This window comes from Ovis aries, chromosome 9 (assembly GCF_016772045.2).
Source record: "Ovis aries strain OAR_USU_Benz2616 breed Rambouillet chromosome 9, ARS-UI_Ramb_v3.0, whole genome shotgun sequence".
In the NCBI taxonomy this organism is placed as follows: domain Eukaryota; kingdom Metazoa; phylum Chordata; class Mammalia; order Artiodactyla; family Bovidae; genus Ovis; species Ovis aries.
The window spans coordinates 28,169,561-28,192,792 of NC_056062.1; the positions used below are offsets into that span (position 1 = coordinate 28,169,561).

The 23,232-nt window shown below is 40.4% G+C and overlaps 1 protein-coding gene across 1 annotated transcript; it reads right to left on the reverse strand.

Annotated features, from left to right (window-relative positions):
- SQLE (squalene epoxidase) lies at positions 1 to 21,714 on the reverse strand. The gene is given in 11 exon segments (NM_001104929.1): positions 1 to 528; positions 1,539 to 1,626; positions 3,332 to 3,428; positions 3,784 to 3,926; positions 6,592 to 6,687; positions 8,549 to 8,720; positions 8,806 to 8,919; positions 9,819 to 9,915; positions 11,592 to 11,772; positions 17,656 to 17,908; positions 21,391 to 21,714. Coding segments are annotated over 11 exon segments (1,719 nt in total). The 5' UTR covers positions 21,676 to 21,714; the 3' UTR covers positions 1 to 335.
- Between the last annotated feature and the right edge of the window lie 1,518 nt (positions 21,715 to 23,232).

The following is a 23,232-nucleotide window of genomic DNA, read 5'->3' on the forward strand; positions in this document are numbered from 1 at the left end:
CATTCTTCATTTTATTTGCATGTCCCACAGTGACTCATCCCAAATACTGAATTCAAAAGACAAACCGCAGCTCCTCAATGTTAGCACTAATTTATGGTAACAATCATTTCTTTTAAATATCTTATTTTACCCTTCATTTGAAATTGCAAACTAAAGTATATATTTACATGTATGTTTATATACAAAATAACTTCGAAAACAAATTAATCCCAATCTTGGTCCAAGAATTCCCACTTTAGAAGCGGGAGGAGTACTGTGCTATATACACTCTCTTCCAAGTCACTGCAGACTTGGCGAGTTCCCAGTATTCATTCACAGATGGTTCCCCTTTAAGCTTAATGAACCAAGTACTTCATTTCTGAGTAAATCAGAGGAAATATTACAGAACACGCTCTGTACAATACAGCACCGCTACTGAAAATGGCTCGGGGTTTTGTAATCCAAGGTTCCGATTTAAAGCAAAAATAGGTAGCATAGACTGCGACGCCAAAGAAGTGTCCAATTAAAACCAGAGGATTGGGAGATAATCTGTAATGGGAAAAAACACATATACATATAATTAAGACCCCAAAATTAAAACTGACTCATAGAGATTCCAACTGTGTATCATCTATAAAGGTAAATAAACACTCAACATTTTAGGGGACTTTTTACAAGCTTGTATCTGCTGGTCAAGGGACAAATTAAAAACTTTTTCTTACAAGAAACTACTTTGACTTGACTCCCTCCTGTCAGAGAAGCCGGTCACTTATCTTAGTTTATATGAATTGTATGTCCTGAGCTGCTTTCTTTCATTAATCTTGAGATCTCGGCCTGAAATAGCCTGGCCTATGGAGTCTAGATCTTTCAAAAGGTAACAGTGTTGACACTCAGAACGTGGACAAAGGAGAAAAGCCTTAAGGAATTTCACTTTGCAGACTTTCTAAGAATAATTCTACATATGTCTGCACCATCAGAACTGAGTTCCATACGTCAATAGAATTCAATGTTAAATATAAACCTCTATTATTCATGGTTCCCATGTATCAGGTCAGGGCCACAAACCCACAGGCAAAAAAGCAAGCTGCTCATTTAATCAAGGGTTTTAGCCTCATCTACTCACCAACTCAGGATCAACACTGTTGCCCAGAACTAAAACGCAGGATTGAATACTGCCTTTTTCATTTCCCTGGGAACATTCTGATTGGGATACTAATCAATAATAAAATGATGACATGCAGCAGGTAGAGCAATTAGCAGTGATTCATAAATCAAACTTCCCAGGTGGCACTAGTGGTAAAGAACCTGCCTGCCAATGCAGGAGGCATAAGATATACAGGTTCAATCCCTGGGTCGGGAAGATCCCCTGGAGAAGGAAATGGCAACCCACTCCAGTATGCTTGCCTGGAGAATCCCCATGGACAGAGGAGCCTGGTGGGCTACAGTCCACGGGGTTGCAAAGAGTCGGACACGACTGAGCGACTGAGCAGCACAGCATAAACCAAACAGTCCTAAGAAAATCTGGAGTATCTGTTTCCTGTGTCATCAGACCAACTTACACGGAAAGCAGCCCAACCGGACCTGCAACACATTTTCCACCAAGTTTGAAATAAAAAAAACAGGCTTTTCTCAGTTGATGTAGGGAATCTAAAATAAAAGTTTAAAATTACTCTCAATCAAAATACTCATACATTTACATGGGGTACTAATGATATGTCAGAAAAAAAATGAATATGTAACATTTATTACATCTTATACATTTCTTAAAAATCTAGTGTTAGCATTTTAGCCACCCAAGATTTCTTTTAAATTTCATAATGAAGACTACATAGTAATTCACAAATGAATAAACTTTTTTCTGCTAGTAAATAATTACTAAACATGTAGGCATTGGAAGTTACGAGTTATTTAAAAAGCTATCTCCTTGATTGTGTTGTAAATTCATTTAAGTGATGCCAAATATTTTGTACATTCTTTTCTTACAAAAACACAATTCTAGAAACCAGAATAAAGGTCTCTAAGATGCCCGGGGCATATCTCTGAGCAGTAAATTATCAAGTGAATAATAATGCCTTATATCTAAAATTTTATTACACTTTTCAAAATAATTCATTAAACCCTCACAACATAGTATAGTCAATAACCTTTTTTTAATAGTATAGAATGAATGTTCTTCAAGTATACCTCGATTATTCTTTACAATAGATAAAAAAGATCACAACAGGTAAACTTTTACTCCAATAAAGCCCATTCCTCCTTCAAGTATCTCACAGCTCTGTTGTTTTGTGGGTAGATTCAAACTCAAGAAACAGAGCTGAGAAAAGCTTAGAAAGAAGAGCTTAGAAAAACTCCAAATTTAGTTCTCTTCTTGCCCAATCAGCCACTGTAACTTTCATGCTCAACTAGCAAGAGAGATTTGCTTGGCAAATCACAACACGTCTTTTGTTTTAGCAAGAATGATGGTTAGCAGGGCTGCACGAAGTATTTGTACTGTGTCATCCTTGGTAATCAGATCACCAAAGCAAGGAGCACTAGCACCCCAGCCAGGTCACAGAAATAGCTTTCTTGTATTACAAATACCCGAGGTAATGGGATTAGAGTTATGTTCTTTCAAAAAAAAAAACTTTCTATTTTGTATTGGGACTTACATTTATTCTTGAAAACCTAAAGGTCTCGTTTCACTAGCACCACTCACTAACGTGTACATGGCCGCGGCCGGGAAGTGGCACGGGTGACTTTTCCTCCATCTCTAGCCCTGTTTCTAAGTCATGTTTTCCTTCATGTTAGACTGACCATCACCCTCTACCATACGGAAACAGAAACAAAAGCCTTTTAGTAGTAAAGTGGGAATATCTCACATGAGTAAAAGGTGGATACCTTCTGCTTGTGCATTTTAATAGGAGACAAAAATCTAGGTTTGACACGAAGCTCATTTTAATTTTACAAAATACTGTTTCGAAAAGAAATTGAAACTACTGTCTGGGAACAAAAAGGATTAACACTACCTTGCCCTTTAATTCATGGTCAGAAAGATCTTCCATCACAATCTTCTGCATTTGGGGAACGCGTGATGTGACGTGGACCGGAGGAATGAATAATGCCACATGACTGAGGCACTGTTACTAAGGTTGTCTAAAGAGGGAACGGTTTCCCACACACAGTGTTGGAGACATGATGATTAGCCAAAATTGTGCTCAAGGATGGGGTCAAAAAGGACTTATCGACTTGGAAGCTAGCAAACTCAGGAAACATTTCTATTTCTGGCCTAATTACTAACTTTTTGTAATTCAGTTCCCTTCCTGTGCTAAAAATCTATAATTTAGTAACAGTCATTCAAAATAGCTGCACTTACCATCTGTGGCAGAAAACAACTCATAAAGAGCCTGAGCAAGGACATTCACAACAAAGGAATGAGACTTTTTTCTTGTCCAATAAAATGATTTTTTGGCCTAAAAAAGAGAAAGATCACCTACTATATGATAAAGGTTTTAAAAAAAAGAAGCACAAACTAACGTTTATAATCCCCTAAACTGATACCCTGAGGACCATCTACTAGAAATTATGTCTTGTTCAACATTTACACTCCCATCAAAAAAATAAAAATCTCCAGAGGAACAAGTTACATCTCTGAGGCTAAGTGGCCCATGTAATCTCCAAACCAGAAATTCTAGAAGATTCAGAGGTTGCAAGTCACATTCTTCGTCCTGAATAAGACTGTTTAAGAATCACTACTAAGGACCATACTCCCAAGTACAGATCTCCTCTGCAAAGCCCCATTCATATTTTTGTCAAAGAATATCTCACCTGGAAAACAGCTGCATCATCATAAAGGTCAGGGATACCCTTCAGCAATTTTCTCCACAGTTTTATATCATTAAAAACAACAGTCATTCCTCCACCAGTAAGAGGATGCCTCATATTATATGCATCTCCCAAAAGAAGAACACCTGTAAAAAGAGAACTTAGATCATGACGTCATCCTGGAGCATCCTTTAAGATCCAAAGAAAACAAAAAACAACCCCCCCCCCAAAAAAAACCTACTCTATTAATAATTTATAAACATTATGAATATCAGCTAGTAAAATAGAATACTAAAATACTAAATACTAAACCTATTAAAATACTAATACTAAACCATGACTAAAATTTACCCAGGCAAAAAAATTCAAGAGTTGATTCAATTACTATTTATTAGGTAACTAATATGTGCCAGATGCTAGGGATACAGTGAGGACAGGAACATGATCCCTGCCCTCAAAAAACTCACATGTGAATCTAAGGTTCAGTAAGACAATGTCAAAATATGTGTAAGGCCTCTTTCATGAAAAAAAAAACCAACATACAGGCATCCATGCATAAAAAGCAAGTCTTTTACAAGGGAAAAAATCAAGAATTTGTTGGCATTTCACAGTAATACTTGCTGCCTGCATATTATAGAGATCTATATGGTTCTAAGGGAATATGCAGATTTTCCAAACACATCAGAAGGTAATTTAGAAGAATAAACCTTGATTGAACCAGCCCCTTGCATCAAAACCACAGACGCAGAAAGCTCTGCAATCTGACTCAAGGTACAGCACCTCTTGACTGCGGTCCTGTCTCTAAGATTCCTGCCCTTTGTCAGCCTGGCTCATGACCCATGACTTAGAGGGACAGTTAAACAAAGCACGTATTTAATTTTCTGTCTTAGGGAAATAAAACAATCATAATAAAAGTGGTATGGTGGCAGAATTATGGATTATTTTCTGTAATGTCACAATATACTATATAATTATAGAATACACATATATTAATTTATGAAAAAGTAGCTTGTAAATTTGAATCCAGGTTTTTTTGTGGATTAGTGTAATACCTTCACTAGAACCACTAGCCATACCCAGCTTTTATTCCTCCTCCTCCCCAACTGGGATATGTCCCCAAAGCGTGCTCTTTGCAGCAGTTCGGCACGGGCTTTCATTCTGCTTGGTATTATAGTTTATTTCTATGACTGGCACATTATGACGCATGCCTCTCCACAGCAAACAACAGCTGTTTATGTTTGGGAACCACAGCATATCAATAGCTCTCGTTCACACCTCTCCTCCAGGCGCCACACTCCTGCTTCCAATGGGCCTCCACTCGGCCACTCCAACGACCTCCCAGCCGTCACATCGCTGTGTCCAGAAATGAACTCATTATGTCCCCACACTTCCCTAAGTCCAATGTCAGCAAATACATGGCAAAATACCTAAGCCTGAAACCTGGAATCCATCAAGAGACCTCGCACTCTCTTATTACCATTAATCACTGAGTTTCATGTATTCCAAACCCTAGATGTTACCAAATCCTTACTCTACCTTCTGCTTTTATTGTTACTTTACACCTTCTAGGATGGCTATGGCAAAAGGACAGATACTAATAACTGTTGTCGAGGATGTGGAGAAATTGGAACCCTCATATACTGTTAATGGAAATGGAAGATGGATCAGCCACTTTGGAAAACAGTTTGGCAGTTGCTCAAAGCATTAGAGAGAGTTAGGACCTAGCAATTCTATTCCTAGGAATATAACCAAGAAAAATGAAAATAAATGTCCACACACTAACTCATATACAGGTATGAACTAAAAGTGGAAATAATCCAAATGTCTATCACTTGATGAATAGTCAAGATGTAATATATCCACGCATGGGGTAGTAGTTGGCTGTAAAACTAAATGAAAGACTGATACATGTTACAACATGGATGAAGCTCAAAGAAGCCAGGTACCAAGGATCACATTATATGATGACATTTATAGGAAATGTCCAGAACAGGCACATCTAGAGAGACAGAAAGTAAGTTAATGGTGGTCTGGGAGGAAATGAGCAGTGACTACTAATGGTTACATGCTTTCATTCCAGCATGATAAAAACGTTCTGAAATTGACTGTGGTGATGGTTCCACCGACCTATGAATATACTAAAAACCAATGAACTGTACACTTTAAATGGATGAACTATGTGATCTGTGAATTATCCCTCGATAAAGATATTATAAACAAAAAAGCACTTTTCAATGACCTTGCACTGTCTATAGGATTAAAGCTAAATATCTTGCCTCTCTACCACTCTGCCACCTCTCCTATGCTCCAGGGGTCTAGGAAGCTACTTAAGTGCTTTTCTCAGCCATGCTGGCTTTTGCAGATATTGTTCTGCCTACTCAGAAGTCCCTCATCTCACTGTCCAGCTTTGTCTCCAGAGCAACGTCTTCCCTAATTACCCTTCCTGCTTCACAGGCTTGCTCCCTGCCTTATACACCCCACTCCTTCACAGTGAATCTGGGGTACCAAGAGTGGGCTTTCATTACAGCATTTATCAGCAGTGTTCTGAAATTATTTACATCTCTCCCTGGAAAACTGCCTTCTCTAGATTAAGGACTGTACTTAATTAAGTTTTATTTTCAGTACTCGAACAGTGACCTATGTATACTCAATACTAAATAATAAATATCATAAAACTAATTTTGGTATGCACTAATTACAATAATCTATTTTCTGTACCACATTATAAACTATACCACATACATGTCATTTGGAATACGGAATTAGAATATTTGGAATATCTTTTATAAAATTGGTCCAATAAGATAATACCTCGTTTGTTTACTGGTGAAGAAGGGAGGAAGCTTGCTGGCATCGATCTCAAACGTGAATTCTGAGAGGCTTCTAGGAATGGTCCTTTCAGGTGATCTGCAATAAAGCCCACCCCACCAAATAAATGGTGTATAACATTCCAATTTCAAATTATCACATTTTCTCCTCAAGTATATACAAACACATACTACATATCTGTGATTGTTGTTACAAATATCCCTTGTGAAAAATCGAGAACTAATTATTAACGAACTCTTCATTAAGCAGATAGTTGTTCCTGCTAAGGGATGGCTAATTAATTAATGTAAATAGATACAGAGCTGTATGAACAAAAACCTAGAGGAAGAAATCCAGATGAGATGATAAGACAAGGAGGAAAACCACCCACCTCTCTTCCAAATGATTACCAACAGGTATATATTTAACATCTATTTTATTGTCACCACCATATTCTATAAGAACAGATGAAACATACCACCAATTCACAAACAGGAGGGTATGTGTACAGTAAAAAAAAAAAAAAAAGGGGTTAGATGTAGATAGTACTATCTCTTGAGGAGCTCTAGTTTCTTCATCTAGAATGAAACAGATTAATTCATCTCTGTGATACTTCCCAGTTTCAAAGCTTCATGCTTCCACTTTATAGAAAATGAATTTGCTTTTCATACAATTCCCATTGTAATCCGGGAAAACAAGAGCAGAATGACTGTTTTGAAACTATTCCCTTCCTCCAATGAACAGAATTTCCATAACCTAACTAATATGAACATAAACCTACAAATGTTTCTCTCCCTGATCACAAGGGCAGTCTTCTCCAGCTATGCTTTGGACTGGGGGAAAAAAACAATCTACAGTAAAAGAAAAAAAATGCTAAGTATACCACATTATTAATTATCCTCTTCCTAAATACACATAACTCATTCTTTCCATCTGAAAGCTTCAAAATGGCTTAACTGAATGAAAATGTATTGAAGTACTGAAAATGTCATTATTAAAAATCTAAATTGGTCCATGTGTACCTTAATTTCTACTGATATTCTGTTAGTAAACAGTGCTTTTGCTTAGTTTAAAAAATAATGTTCCTTAGTTTAAAAACTAACTTGAAAACCCAGAATATTTAAACAAATGTATTTACATCCAGGATAATCTGCTATTACTATAATCATAATTTGCGAGCAGAGTTTTCCTTTCAATTTTATCAATATTCTTAATAATGTTTGTTACATGTCTTTCTTACACCTTCCCATTCTCAAAAAATAATTTTAGTGAGGGTTTAACAAAGACATTAAATCTCATGAAGCCTTTCTGTACTCAACTCAAGACTAAGAGATCTTTAAAACCCCTTATAGCTCTTGTGTTCCCAGGGCAGGGACATATGAGCACACAGACCTGCTCTCAACCTTGGCTCTGCCCCTTACTAAAGGTTTATGTTTGGAGAAGCTAATTAACTTCTCTGAATCTTAGTCTCCTCATCTGCTAAATGGAGATCATGATAATGCCTACTTCGGGTGGCTGTGTAGATTAAATTATGTTTGTAAAACACCTCTTACATAGTAGACAATCAATAGTGGCAGCTATCATTTCTACAAAGACCAAGCACAAAAAGTAATTACGTATAAGAGATATTTCAAGAATTCAGATATCTAGACTGCTATCCAGACTACCTTAAAAATACCATATATGCCACTATTAATGATTACTCACAAAACTACACTTTTATTATTACTGTGAGAAAATATACTGAAACTATTTTATTTTCTGTGCAGATTTTTTTATGTGCTAGTTTAAACAGTTTATTCAGCTCCACTGTACCTGACTGATTAGATGAAATTTTTCAGCTGCCATTCTCATCTTTCAGCCTAGTTTAGACAAAGCTTTAGTGAGAACTGGAGATGGAGAGTCTTTGGTGAGACTGACTTACAGACTAGATTACAATGCAGTGAAAGGCTATTCTTACCAGGTAACTGTGGGTAGATATTTTCAGTCATGTATTCTCTCAAATTCCTTGGCATGTCTCCTCGGACGTCCACAAGTACTCGAGTTTCGTTAGGTGAAATTTGGTAGATGAGAACTGGACTTGGGTTAGCTAAAATAAGTTCGGCATGATTTGCTTTAAACTGCGGTGCATTCTAGGAAAATAAATAAATAAAATATTTTTAATAACTTGCAAATTTCAAGTTGCTTTTATCTTCTACAATTGCATTTCTACAATACCTCCATAAGGAAGCCAACAAAATGTGAAGAAATGGAAACTTTATTGGAGATCAGGTTTTTCCTGAACTTGGAGAAAAGTCCATCTGCAACAACAGTCAATGGAGCATGGAGTTCCTACAACAGAAACAAAGAACACTCAGCTAAATGGTGAGAGATACACAGTGGAAAGACTGTTCTTTTAAAGTGTACATAAACAAATTTAAACACATTATGGGACATTATAGAGTACCTGGAGACAATGCTCTCATGAAGGAGCTCTCAAGTGGGCTGAGGTTAATGAATGACCCATCTTTAGAGATACTTTCACCTTCCACCAAAGTCCTACCATTCCAAACCACCTGGGATTAAGTCACTTCAATGGACACGGGGGGAAACTGCGACAAGCAAGCACAGCCCAAAGAAAACTGAATCACACTACAAATTCCAAGGACTAGTCACATTCTAGAATTTTTTAACCCCACATAGTGCTTTCAATCAATGGCTATGGCTCAGAAGAATTTTTGTACACTTATGTTACCTTGCAATCGCCCCCATTAGAGTAATTCCTAGGAGGTAGCTACCCTATGTAAGAATCAACAGATAGACTTTGGACTTTCTCCTCTGTTCTAAACCAACATGAACAAATACTAGAAACTATTTTATTCAGCTATTTCCCCAGAGAGTCTCTTAGTTTTTACCTTTCTTATTTCAACAATAGTTTATATTATAATTATTTCTTTCATGCTTGAATCCTTCCTTTTCGCATCTTCCAGTTCCCCTCTACCTCTCCGCTAGGGTACATTTCTCATTTCCGTTTTTAATACAGTTAACATCATGGAGTTTGTTTCCAAAGTGATTTGAACAGCATTCTGCAGTGCTCTAAAGAACAATGTGTTGCAATCTAGCGCAGAGAGTTTGGAGACATCTCAGTCCATTTGATGAATAATAAATTTGTGGGCCTACTTTTCTTAAAGGAGTAGGAGAAAAAGAAAATAAAAATCTCTCAGGAAAAGCTAATATCTGCTACATCTCACCTTGATGTCTCCAGTCTCTTTATCCTTGTACTGAACTCCCATCACAGCATCATCTTCTTCTAGTAACTGTAGCACAGTGCCCTCAATAAACTTTGCACTAAAAGATAAATAAACAAATTCTCTGGTAGTACAACTGAAAAATTTAAATAAGGAATGAAAAATTCCTTTTTCCTATCTCCAGTTTACCCTAAACTGGACACACATGTCCATGGAAAAAGGGATGGAATGACAAAAAGCAAAAACATCAATGGGTTTTAAAATTAGCTGGGGTTATAATTTTCTAATTTTTTAAGACGGAATATATGTAACTAATATAATGACTTTTCAGAAAAGCATTTTAAAAAGTAACATGAGGTTTTATCTCAATTCATTAAAAAATAAAATACATGGAGAAAAATTTTACATACCCACTAGAGTTTTGTTGTGTTGATGAATATACACAACAAATATATCATGGATAACTTTTATAATCTCCTCTATATTTTTAAGTATTTTTCTATTTTTCTAAAATGAATATATTCTACTTTCATGGATATCAAATTCTTCAAGTTCTAAGAATAATCAATTCATTTCTCCTTTTGCTTCGTCAACATTTAAGCCAACATTAAGCCTTTATCAGGGCTTCCCCTATAGCTCAATTGGTAAAGAATCTGCCTACAATGCAGGAGACCCCAGTTCAATTCCTGCGTCAGGAAGATCCGCTGGAGAAGGGATAGGCTACCCACTGCAGTATTCTTGGGTTTCCTTGTGGCTCAGCTGGTAAAGAATCCACCTGCAATACAGGAGACCTGGGTTCGATCCCTGGGTTGGGAAGATCCCCTGGAGAAGGGAAAGGCTACCCACTCTAGTATTCTGGCCTGGAGAATTCCATGGACTGTACAGTCCATGGGGTCGCAAAACGTTGGACACAATTGAGGGACTTGCACTTTCACTTTCAAGCCTTTGTTGATGACATGAGGATTCTCATGTTTAAAACTTAAACCGCAATTATAGTGTACAGGACTAGAAGTAAATATAAGCTAATAATTAAAAGAAGAAGCCCTTTAAAACTGTCAATCACTATACTGTACATCTGTAATTTACCTACTGCTGGTGCTAAGTCATGTCAGTCATGTCCTACTCTGTGCGACCCCATAGACTGCAGCCCACCAGGCTCCCCCGTCCCTGAGATTCTCCAGGCAAGAACACTGGAGTGGGTTGCCATTTCCTTTTCCAATCATGAAAGTGAAAAGTGAAGGGAAGCTGCTCAGTCGTGTCCGACTCTTAGCGACCCCATGGACTACAGCCTACTAGGCTCCTCCACCCATGGGATTTTCCAGGCAAGAGCACTGGAGTACATCAATTATAATTCAGAGAGAGAGGGAGAGGGACACCTAGCTCGTCCTGTCAGTCCAGGTCCTAAGTATGAATGCAACAGGGATTTTCTCTTTAAACTCCTCTGACCTGACTTTTAATAAAAAGCACCATAACCACAAATTCCAACTCCCAAATGAGCACATATGAACTTAATTACAATGTCTACATCACAGAGAACCACATAAAAATCACACATTGAATCATAGGAAAATTCTCAATAGTTCTAATCATTCAAACAATCTATATGATATTCTTAACAAAGGCTGAAGAATTAACATTCTTCTAACTTATGGTTTATTCTAGTACAACAGCTATGCTCTAACCTATACCCAAACACTTATGAAAATGTATAAAACAGTATTTGTACAAAGGCCAAGTTAAACATGTTTAACAGCAAAATCGGAAGCTGAGCCTTACTTGGGCTCTGCCATGGCTGCTTTCCGGAGACGCATGATGAATCTTCCATGATGGAAAGCTCTTCCACTCTGCACATGATTGTTCTCTGACAGAGGGAAAGGAATCTGAACCTCTGTTTTGCTTTCCTGATCATGAATTATGTAGCCATTTACAACCTGGGCATCAATACCTTCCACTGTATCTGCAAAACAATACAGTTTTTTTAAAAAAGTCAGTTTTTTGTAATATGCCCAGAGTTACAATAACCACCAAGAGGACACAGACATGGAAAATGAGTTTCTGTGTTCATAAAGCTATGACGCCATTTGGAAGACTGGACGGTAACAGAACTATTTCAGAACCTTAATGCTTCCGGAAGACAACAGTCTTAGCAAATTTGTAATATCATAAAAGGTAAATATATACATATAAAATTTATTCATTAAAATTCATAGGAAAAATATTCAGACCCTAATAATAACAGGGAAAATGTACAGATGATTCATACTACAAAGAAACATTGAACATGTCAGGAAAACAATGTTCAAAACTTGATTTAAAAAAAAAAAATCAATGAAATAAAACTGAAACAAGAAGACACCAAATCTATCAAAGTTGCTGGTGAAATAATGATAAAATGGATAAACTGTATATATTACTGGTCATATCATAAACTAGTAACATTTTAGAAAATAAGTACAGCAATAACTATCAAGAACCAAGAAGAAGTTAGCACCCTTTAATGTAATAATATTAGTCTTGTAATCCATCTAAGATACTCATCCTAAAGATACAATTCATATTTTTAGTAATTATTGAAACTATATATAAAAACAGATTCATGTTACCTCTAATAAAGAATAAATGTAAAAAAAGAATAACTGTAAATAACCTAAATATGAATATAAATTAGGTAAAGTACATTATAAAGTATTAACTGAGAAAATACTATGAACAGGCTTAAAATTATGATAAAAAATGTTTGTGAGCATGTATTTAGCATGTATTTTAAAAGTCACATACTACAAATATATTTAAATACATTAAAATACAATATTGAGGATTAAGTCTATTAAAATAATTTCATTTCTGATGAAAGGAAAACTTTATAATAAACAATTTTACCACATATCTATGCCAAGATCAAAATAAATCAGCTTTTTTCTGATACGCTTTTTAGTTACACTTAAAGTCCAGTCAGGGACAAGCTGGATGAATACTTGTCAAACATCCCACCTAGGAGCCAAGTTAGTTAGTTTTTTTGGTTTGGCTTTCTCAATTATTCCAGCTAAAATTCAGTCAGAGAAAAGTACACAGGTATCATAGAAGCTGCCAATTAGCAGTGTATTCAATCTGGATCTCGGCAAACTGCCAATCTTTACCAGCTTCCATGTTTGAAACCCATCTAGTATTTCCACTTTTGTTTTGTCCAGCTACTGAAATAAACTTGTTTTTCTTAACTCATATTATGCAAGAACTTCTAAGTGCTAAAATCAGAACATGTAAAAAGTATACAGTAGCGGCACAGTAAAATTTTTCCTTGGGTAAGCTATCTTAAGACAAAGTATATAAATAAGGTCTACTTTAAGATTTGAAACATCTGCCTCTCACAATTTGATTGGTGAAATCAAATATGATAGACTTTGGCACTTTCCCTTCCTTAACCAGGCAGTCAGGAGGATGGCATCCTAAACCTCAATCAAATTCACGCCTGATGTTCAATGATAAAGGTGACACAATCCTGCCTCAGGGTACTGTCTCACCTGTCTCTGGTGACCCTCACATAGAGGGTGGTGGTCAGGGAAGGGGCAGAGGCCGGGGGCCTGCCTTCTCCGCAGTCCGCCCTCTCCGCTGGGGCCGGGGCCCTGCTGCCTCTTGCTTCTCCTCTCTGTTTGCTCCTTCCCAGTCTCAGCCCTCTTACTCAGCACCTGCTCTCACTGACCTGCTCTCTACCTTAGAGTACCCCAGGAGTCGTCCTAGGCCTTTTCTTGGCAACGCCATGCAGCCTTCTTTAAATACCACGACTCCTCTTTCTCATACCCCTCACCATCTCATCCATCAGCAACAGGTCCTACTGACTCTTTCTTCCAAATATATTCCCAGAATGTGACCAAGTCCCCCACCACTATGGCCATGCCCCTGATCCAAGCCATCAACTTACAGTTTCCACAATAACTTCCTAACAGGTCTCCCTGCTTCTGACTTGCCACTTCATGATCTAGTCTTCTTCTTCTACACATTAATAAGAATACTTTAAATTGATACTTCAAATCATACTTCTAAGAGGTGAAATCTAGGAACTTCCTCTTTTTGAAATTCTCCAATGGCTTCCCTTTGGAATAAAAATCTAATCCATATAGTGGGCCACCAGGGAATCCATCTCCATTCTCCATCTGACCTTTCCTCTAATTTAAACCACTCAATTCAATACAATTCTACTTTCCTGCTCTTCAAAGAGGCCACAGGCTCACTCCTCCCCATCAGGCTTTACCCCATGATGCTCTCTCTGCCTGGAGAGAGCTTCTCTTCCTCCAGACAGCCCTGGGGCTCTCCTTCCCCTTCCCTTCAGTCCTTCCCTCAAACATCACCTTCTCAGGAAGGCTTTCCCTTCCCCCGCCCGCTCCATCATTTAGAAGTGCACTCCCTGTCTCTCTTTTCTGAGTCTTCTCCGAGGCGCTTATAACCATGATATATCCTCTAAATTTTATTGATTCATCTTTTATCACCATCTTCTACATGAGCACCTAGAATGTATGCTCCGTGAGGGCTGGAACCTGTTTTGTTCGCTACTGTAGCCTCAGCACCTAGAACAGTACTTACAATATAGCCAATGCTTAATAAATATGTTAAATGAAAGGGTGAATGTCGCCCCTTAGTCACCTCCCCGCCAGCCTCATCTTCTCCATTACCCCACAGACAACGCTCCATCTGGTGTCGCAACACCCCTCCTGTATCCTCACATCTACACGCCACCTCTGCCCTGCTTCTGTTTTCTGTTAGAGAAAAACTCAAGAGTAGTTTGCTAGCCTCAAATTTTTTCACCTCCCTTTCACTTCAGTCCAGGTTTCGTCTACGCAGCTCCACCGAAACACCTTGTCAGTCTCACAGCAACTTCCAAATGGCCGAATCCCATGGCACTTCCTATGCACTGTTCCGACCTGACCCTTCATTAGCAAACCATGATATGGCTGCTTTCCTTTCTTGATATGTACCCATCCCCTCCTTCAAGAAACACTTTCCTCTGTTGGATTAAGGACACCAAACGCTCCTGGCTCTTTCCTGTCCTTCTACAGGCTCCTTCTCAGTCCTCCAGCAAGCTTCTCTTCTTCCACCCAAATTCTAAATGTCAAGTTTCCCAGGACTTGGTTTATTCTGTCTTCTCTTTTTTCTCCGCACACTCTTAGCTGGTCTCCATCACTGCTGTGGCTTTTAAGTACTACAAACATGCTGACATCTCTGAAATACCTACCCCAGCCAGCTCAAAGCACTCATTCCTCTACACTTGAGATTCATATTCTCAACTAAACAGTCCACTTGTCTATCTCCATGGGTCCCCCGACTTCCTCTCAGAGCTGGTCCTCTCTAGGTGTTCTTATCAGCAAATGGCATTGCATCCACCAGCTGTTCAAATCAAAACGTTAAGAATCATTTTTTAATACCCTGTCTTCTCATACCTCACACCAATCCTTTGCTAAGTCAAGCCATTCCTTTCTCTTAATTTGGTCACAAACCTGTCCACTTCTCTTTACGTGCTCTGCTAACGTATTAGTCCAAACCACCATCATATGCCATTTGGACTTGGCAATAAGCTCCCACTAGACTCCTTACACTGACTCTTGCTATCCCACCACCACAGTCTTGTAGTTCTATTCACCAAACAATATCCACATATTCTTTCAAAATAGAATCCTAGAAATGTGCACACACTCCTTAGCTGGTCTCCATCACTGCTGAGGCTTTTAAGTACTTTTAAGTGCAGGATGGTGATTACAGCCATGAAATTAAAAGACGCTTGCTCCTTGGAAGGAAAGTTATGACCAACCTAGATAGCATATTAAAAAGCAGAGACATTACTTCCCGAACAAAGGTCCATCTTGTCAAGGCTATGGTTTTTCCAGTAGTCATGTATGGATGTGAGAGTTGGACTGTAAAGAAAGCTGAGCGCCGAAGAACTGACACTTTTGAACTGGGGTGTTGGAGAAGACTGGAGAAGATGTGAAGTCCATCCTAAAGGAGATCAGTCCTGGGTGTTCATTGGAGGGACTGATGTTGAAGCTGAAACTCCAATACTTTGGCCACCTGATGCAGAGAGCTGACTCATTTGAAAAGACCCTGATGCTGGGAAGGGTTGAGGGCAGGAGGAGAAGGGGACGACAGAGGATGAGATGGCTGGATGGCATCACCGACTCAATGGACATGGGTTTGAGTGGACTCCGGGAGTTGGTGATGGACAGGGAGGCCTGGTGTACTGCAGTTCATGGGGTCGTAAAGAGTCAGACATGACTGAACGACTGAACTAAAGTGCAGGATGTGATTCAATGGTAAACTGTGAAATGAAATTTCAAGCTGTGAATTGTAGACTTGGGTAAAATCATGCAAGTATTTAAAAAGTAAAATAACTCTCAGATTTAGGAATATATGTAGGTCTTGAGCGGCTTCTCGGGTGGCTCAGTGGGTAAAGAATCCTCCTGCAATGCAGGAGACGTGGGTTCAATCCCTGGGTCAGGAAGATCCCTTGGAACAGGAAATGGCAACCCTCTCTAGTATTCTTGCCTGGAGAATCCCATAGACAGAGGAGCCTGGCGGGCTACAGTCCACAGTGTCGCAAAGAGTTGAACATGTCTGAGCATGCACACACGTAGGTACTGAGTCAGGATATAAGAAGTGTTCGTCATTGTGAAGAGCTCTCAAGTTCTGAAGCCTTTAGAGGCATAAACAGGATCCTGTCATACTCCTGTTCCACTGCCTTCAAAGTCCTGCAGGACTAGCAGCTGCCTAACTCTCCAATCTCAATCCCAAGTCCCACTCCTTTCCCCATTACCCAATACTTTCTGACTACACTGATCGCCTCTTCAGTACACTGAATAAAACAGCAAACACTTACATAGCGCTTACTACAGACCAGGAATTGTTCTGACTGCTTTATCTTTATGCTTGAATTCAATTAATCCTCTTAATAACCTATGAGTCAAGGACTCTAAATGTGCCTCTTTTACAGATGAGTAAACTAGAGAGAGATTTCCCTGGTGGCTCAGAGGTAAAGAATCTGCCTGCCAAAGAAGGAGACTCACGTTCAGTCCTGGGTCAGGAAGATCCCCTAGAGGAGGAAATGGCATCTCACTCTAGTACTCTCGCCTGGGAAATCCCATGGACAGAGGAGCCTGGTGGGCTACAGTCCATGCACGAACAGTCAGATTTAAAGACTAAACAACAGCGACAAACTTAACACACAAGTGGTTAAGTAACTTTTCCAAGATCACACAGCTTTTTAAGTGCCTAGGCTGTAGTCAAACCCAGGCAATCTAGTGCCAGAATCAATGCTGGTAATTACTACAACATGATGCCCACCCTAAATGCCAAGCAAGCTCTCTCTCAATTCCCAGACCTATTTTGCTCTCTGAACCCCAAGACAGGATCACTGGTCTTATTCGCCAGTTTATCCTTGGCACCCAGTATAGCACCTCATACAAAGCAAACAGCAAAAATATTTCCTAAATGAGGAGTATTTAAAAAGCACTGGATTAATGGATGAATGATCCTTAAATAAAAGGTTCTAAAACAGACACATCACATGTACTCTACAAATGATAGTTCACTTCATCTTTCACTAAATTTCATTCCTCATTCCAAGTTGAAGTTTTCCAGTCTTCAACTTTGACCACTACAATTTTTTAGCCACTTTTATCTCACAAAGGCTACTTCATGTTTCCTCATGCTTATCTTCTCCTTTGCTTTCATTTTCATGCAAATTTGTTGATAAATGTATAACCTTTATACATGAAGATAAAATGGAATACCCTTTCCCCAGTCACAGCAGAGTGCTTGCTTATGTCACAATAACTCCTAAAAATCACTATGAACCTACCTTCAAGACCAAGGTCTTTCAGGACATAATAACCACCTGGCTGCAGAAATTCTCCAAGGATCCGGTCAGGCTCTTTTAAATCTCTCTCAATTACCGTCACCTTTCTTCCATCTCTGGAAAGCACTGCGGCCAAAGCAGAGCCAAGGACACCAGATCCCACGATGATAACTTCTGGATCATTTTGAGAAGAGGTCAGTGTAGAGGCAGCTGTTCCTATTAAGGTTGTTTCTGAAATACTGGTCCCTTTTTTGCACTGTTAAAAAAAAAAAAGAATTATGTAGCCACATTTGTTGTCTTTAAATCATATTACTACTATACAGGCACAGTGAACGCATGCAGCTTAGGTAAAAACTATACCCTAAATATTATCAAACCAAATGAACAGTTATGTTTTTAAATCCAGATCATATATAAAAAACAATAATATCTAAATACTGGTTAAACAAAAATGGATAACAATACTCCAGTAAAATTAAACTTATGTTCCATCTTCCAAATATATTTAGAAAATGCTGTCACATATTCAGAAATACACAATAGGCCAATTATAACACATGTTTACAAGGGACTTCTAAGTCTCACAGGGAAAATTCTATCCTATTTACTCAATTCTTCATATACATACTGAGCATCCACCAGATACAAATCATGTACAGCTTCTGATATGATTTCATGCACCCTTTAGGTATTTCCACTATTTGTCTTCATTTTCTCCCTCTCGATTTTCATCTGAAAAATCTATCTTAATCTAAAATCACTTTTTATACAACAAAAAGACTGTCAAATTCTGGCCAGGGATCTATTAATTGAGAATACATACCTTACAATTCCAAGAGAATAACTCATTCTGTCCCTTGGAATTCAACCTGTTTGCAGTTTTAGTCCTTGACATATAAGAACATATTTACCTTCCTTCTCCCCCTCCTGATACTCTTAAGGGAACTTGGTCAAACAAGTGACCCTCCAGTTTAAGAATAAGAACAAGCATTAAAACTATCACCTGTTGGGCTGACAGTAAAAACCATACCTTTGATTATAAGATGAAAAAGGGCTGTTTTGAGAGATTTATGCCCATTGAGCATAACAGTACCTATTACAGTTGGTTTTTTTAATGAATAATTCAGTATTATAGTAAGCATTTTTTGTTGGTATGTGGAGTCACAAATATGAATACATTCAGACACAGAGTTGCAAGGAACCATCTTCCTGGGGTTCTCTGACCTTAACAATTAAGATAAGGTTAAATGTCATTTTGAAAGGGTTTTAATAAAAGACCTCAAGCAAAAAAGGGAAAGTTACTCAGTCATGTCCAACTGAGCTATCAGGGAAGCCCTCAAGCAAAAAGTTCTGTTCTGTTCAGTTGCTCAGTCATGTCCAACTCTTTGTGACGCCATGGACTGCAGCACACCAGGCTTCCCTGTCCATTACCAACTCTCCGAGCTTACTCAAACTCATGTCCATAGAGTCGGTGATGTCATTTAACCATCTCATCCTCTGTCGTCCAAAAGGAAGAACACATTTACCTTCCTTTTCCCCCATTCTGATACTGTTAAGGGAACTTGGTCAAACAAGTGGCCCTCCAGTTTAGGAATAAGAACAAACATTTTTGTCAGGCAAAAAGGAAGGAGAGAAAACCTAAAATCCTTTAGAATTTTAAATCTCTATGATCTAATATTCATCTGGTCTCTATAATGACCTGGGCCCTATCCACTATTTTTTTTTAATCATTTCTCTTAGAAAAATTACATTTTCACAACAGAACCTACTGTTTCTCTCAGTATTAATAGCCAGAACAACTGACTGTATTTAAAACCCCTTCTGTCATTTTGGTGGCTCAGATGGTAAAGAATCTACTTGCAATGCAGAAGACCCAGGTTTGATCCCTGGGTCAGGAAGACCCCCTGGAGAAGGAAATGTCAACTCACTCCAGTATTCTTACCTGGAATACTGGACAGGAATTCCCTGGACAGAAGAGCCTGGAGGGCTACAGTCCATGGAGTTACAAAGAGTCAGAAACACCTGAGCCACTTTCACTTGTCATTTTAGCCATTGTTTATTAGCCCTTCCAAACACACATACACAATCCTGGAAGGAGAACTCTGGAGAAAGTTGCCTTTCAGAGCCTGGTCAGTAGATGAAGCACTAATGGGAACTTAATATAGTCTACGGACTCCCAGACATTAAGGAAATAAGCAGAGAGCCTGGGGTATTTGCAAAATGGAACCAATACTGACTGCTGTAATTCAACTTCCAACCACCAAATTTCTCTTCAGTATGATGGCATTCCAGCCTCCTGGACTAACGCTCAGTGGCCCTAAGGGACATCATTTCAGGTAACAGTAGCAAAGACTTCAAATTGAAGATTAAAGATTCCCATTCCTCCAACCCACACCCACCCCATCACTGAATTCAGCACCATTCCAAAGGTTCCTAACAGATGGAGACTAATACGAATAACTACTATTTACCAGACAGTTATGTACCAGGCATTTTGCAAACATTAAATCAATCAATTCGCTAACTACTGGCAAGGTTAGTGCCGTTTCCACCTAACAGAAGAGGTAACTGACTCTTCCAGAAAGCAAGTAACTTGCCCAAAGTCTCACAGTCAGCAGTGGGGGAGCAAAACTTCTAAACCAAACCCCCTCTCTTCTTAAACTGTGTTGATCTATATGGCTCCGGAACCCTAAAGGAGCGAATGGCTGTGTAGGCCACACTCACTTACACCAAGTCGCCGTCATCCCTTACTTGGCCTAATGCAAGAGTGTCTCAGCACACATCCCTGCTTCCATTCTTGGCCTCCTACAATCCATTCTCCACACAGAAACTAGAATGTTCTTTTTAAAAAGTGAAAGTCAGGGACTTTCCTGGCAGTCCAGCGGTTAAGACTTCACCTTCCGATGCAGGGGATGTGGGTTTGATCCCTGGTCGGGGAGCTAAATTCCACATGCCTCGTGGCCAAAACCAGAACAAAATATGGAAGCAATATTGTAACAAATTCAATAAAGACTTAAACAAATAATAAATAAAAAGTAAAAATCAAGTATCATTACTCACATACTTTAATCCTCCAGTGCTCTTGGGGAAAAGTATAAACACCCAAGGCCAACAGGCCCTAAATATTCTGGCCTCAACCATCTTTTCCCCCTCTCATATCTCTCACCATTGTCCTCCTCTACTGTCTCTGCAGGGACCAAACATTAATTATTCACCTAACCTAGGACACTGATTTGCTCAAGGCTCCACTGGTAAGGGGAGAAGACGGTGTTCTGCCTAAGACTTTCTGCCAGCTGTTCTGTGACTTTCCCCAGGCAGCTGTCCCTTCTTAGCAACAGGCTTACCTGCAGCAGCTTTCTTCTTCCTTCCCAGGTTCAAACACAATCCTTACCAAAGGATTTAAATAAAACTATTTTTCCATCACAGACAGTGATTCAGTCCTACTGACTTGAACATTTCACCTTTCCTTAATCAAACCCAGTTTGTTTAGCTCGGCACCACCAACACTAAATGAAACAAAGGTTTTCCATCATTTCTAAGAGAGCCAAGGATGTAGTCAAGAACAGTCAAGAGCTTAAACAAAACAAAAACACCAAAACCATCTATGTCAGAATTCGTACCAGAATATCTAACTTGCAGCCTTTCACTCTTTAAATTACTGTATTTACATCTTGGTGATCCCAGTCCTAATTTTAATACAAGACACTCATACATGTGCCCACTTCGAATTCAACCTACCCTCCTAGACCCCAGCTGCTCCTTATTTTCTGATCCAGCGGGGGATTTGGCCCAGAAGAAGCCAATGAAAGGCAAGGCTGACAGAATATAGGAGAAGCCCGCCAACTGGGAGCCGCTCTGACGGCGCCCAAGGAGGGCCCCGCTCCGGTAGCGATAAGACAGCACAAGCCCCAGCGACAGGAACACCAGCACGCACAGCAACAGCTCCTTGTTGGCCAGAGACACGAAGTCTCCGCATTTCTTATAAAAATAGGTGAAAGTGGCGATGCCGAGAAAAGTCCACATGGTTTAAAGGCTTCTTCGGTGACTCCGGATCAACGTCAGGAGATCCTTTTTTTTTCCCCCCGGTAGGGTTTTGGTGTTTAGAGCTCTCCCCAAAATGTGTTGCCAAAAAGGAGCGTGCGGGACCGGCTAAAGTCCAGGAAACACCGTCACAGGATTACAATTCAAATCAGAGGAATCTACAAAATCGTATAAAGTTGGTATAAAAGTACGTGAAGACGGGAACGTTCTCCAGGATTTAAAGAAGAGTATTTAAAAATCTCCAACAGCTCCCGATCAGACTCTCCCCTTTCAAGCAATCCATCTATGGGGGGGTGGGAGGTGCTGGGAGAGCTGGGGATCCTGGGGGATTAATTCCGGATAATGTATTAAATTTTGCTGTTGGTTTGTCGTGCAGTGAAATTGCTCTTCGCTCTCACTAGCAGCAGGTGTCCTTTTGGGAGAGCAACAGGGAGACAAACATCAAAGAAATATCTTGCGCTGGGGAACTGCGGCTTCACCGGGTCGGAACGCTCGAGGGCTGAGACAGCGCGGAGAGAGCTTCTTCTCTTGCCCGGGACCTCCACGCTCAAAGGGAAACGTCGGACGGGGCAGCCTTCTCCCACCAAAGATGGCCTCGGACTCGAGACTGCGGCTCCAGAACTGGGAAGCGTAGCCCCTACCTCCAGACTTCCTCCTCCCCGCGGCTCCCGAGGCACCGGTCCCCGAACCTTCACCCAGCTGAACGGCACTTTCCAGGGCGCTCCCCTCTCAGAGAGAAGCTGCGGCGGCGGCTCCCGACCGACTCATCATCAGCATCCCTCGCCGGCGGCGGCAGCCCTCCCAGCGCAGCGCTTCCGCAGTAACCAGAGTAACCGCCTGGCGCCCTGTTAGTCGCCCGGCCGCGTGAGCCTCGCCGGCGTTTGGGCTCGACCCCTGCGAGGGACCAGAGGGCGGGGCTCCGCCCACCGTCACCGCCCCCTGACGCCGCCAGCCAATGAGAGCGAGCGCCGCGCTGTAGGCCGAGATGGCGCTATGCCGTGTTTGGCCAATCGCAGGCGGCGCGGCTCGCGCGGTGACGCCCCGAGAGGCGCTAGGACGAGGTTGCGTGGTGTCGGGTGGGGGCGTGGGGATGGGGGCTGGCTGCCGGATGGGCGGATGGGAAGGCACTGGCTGGCTCTGGAGGGAGTGGAGCTGGTGGGCGTCATGCCCTGAGTGTCACGGGCCCAGCCGCTGGGATCCTACCCAGAAAGAGGTGGAGCTGGTTCCGAGGAAACCCCGCGGTGCTTTCGCCGCCTCGGCAAGTCTCCATTCATCTGGCCGCTCTGTGGACGGGTCGCTACGTGCCGGGCCCAGGTGTCAGAGAGAGGAATCAGACACAGCCTTTCTGGCCTGTGCCTACCGTGTGGTAGGCGGCGGTAAAAAAAAGCTACAGGTGCGTGGAGAACGTGACGTTCGCGGCTGAATCTGCAAGAAGGTGTGGGTAGGCGTCTGGCAGAGGAAGAAAGGAGGGGATATGCCCGATGTTCCCTTCCTTTACCCCAAATTGTCAGGCAACTGTGCACTTTGTCACTGTACCCA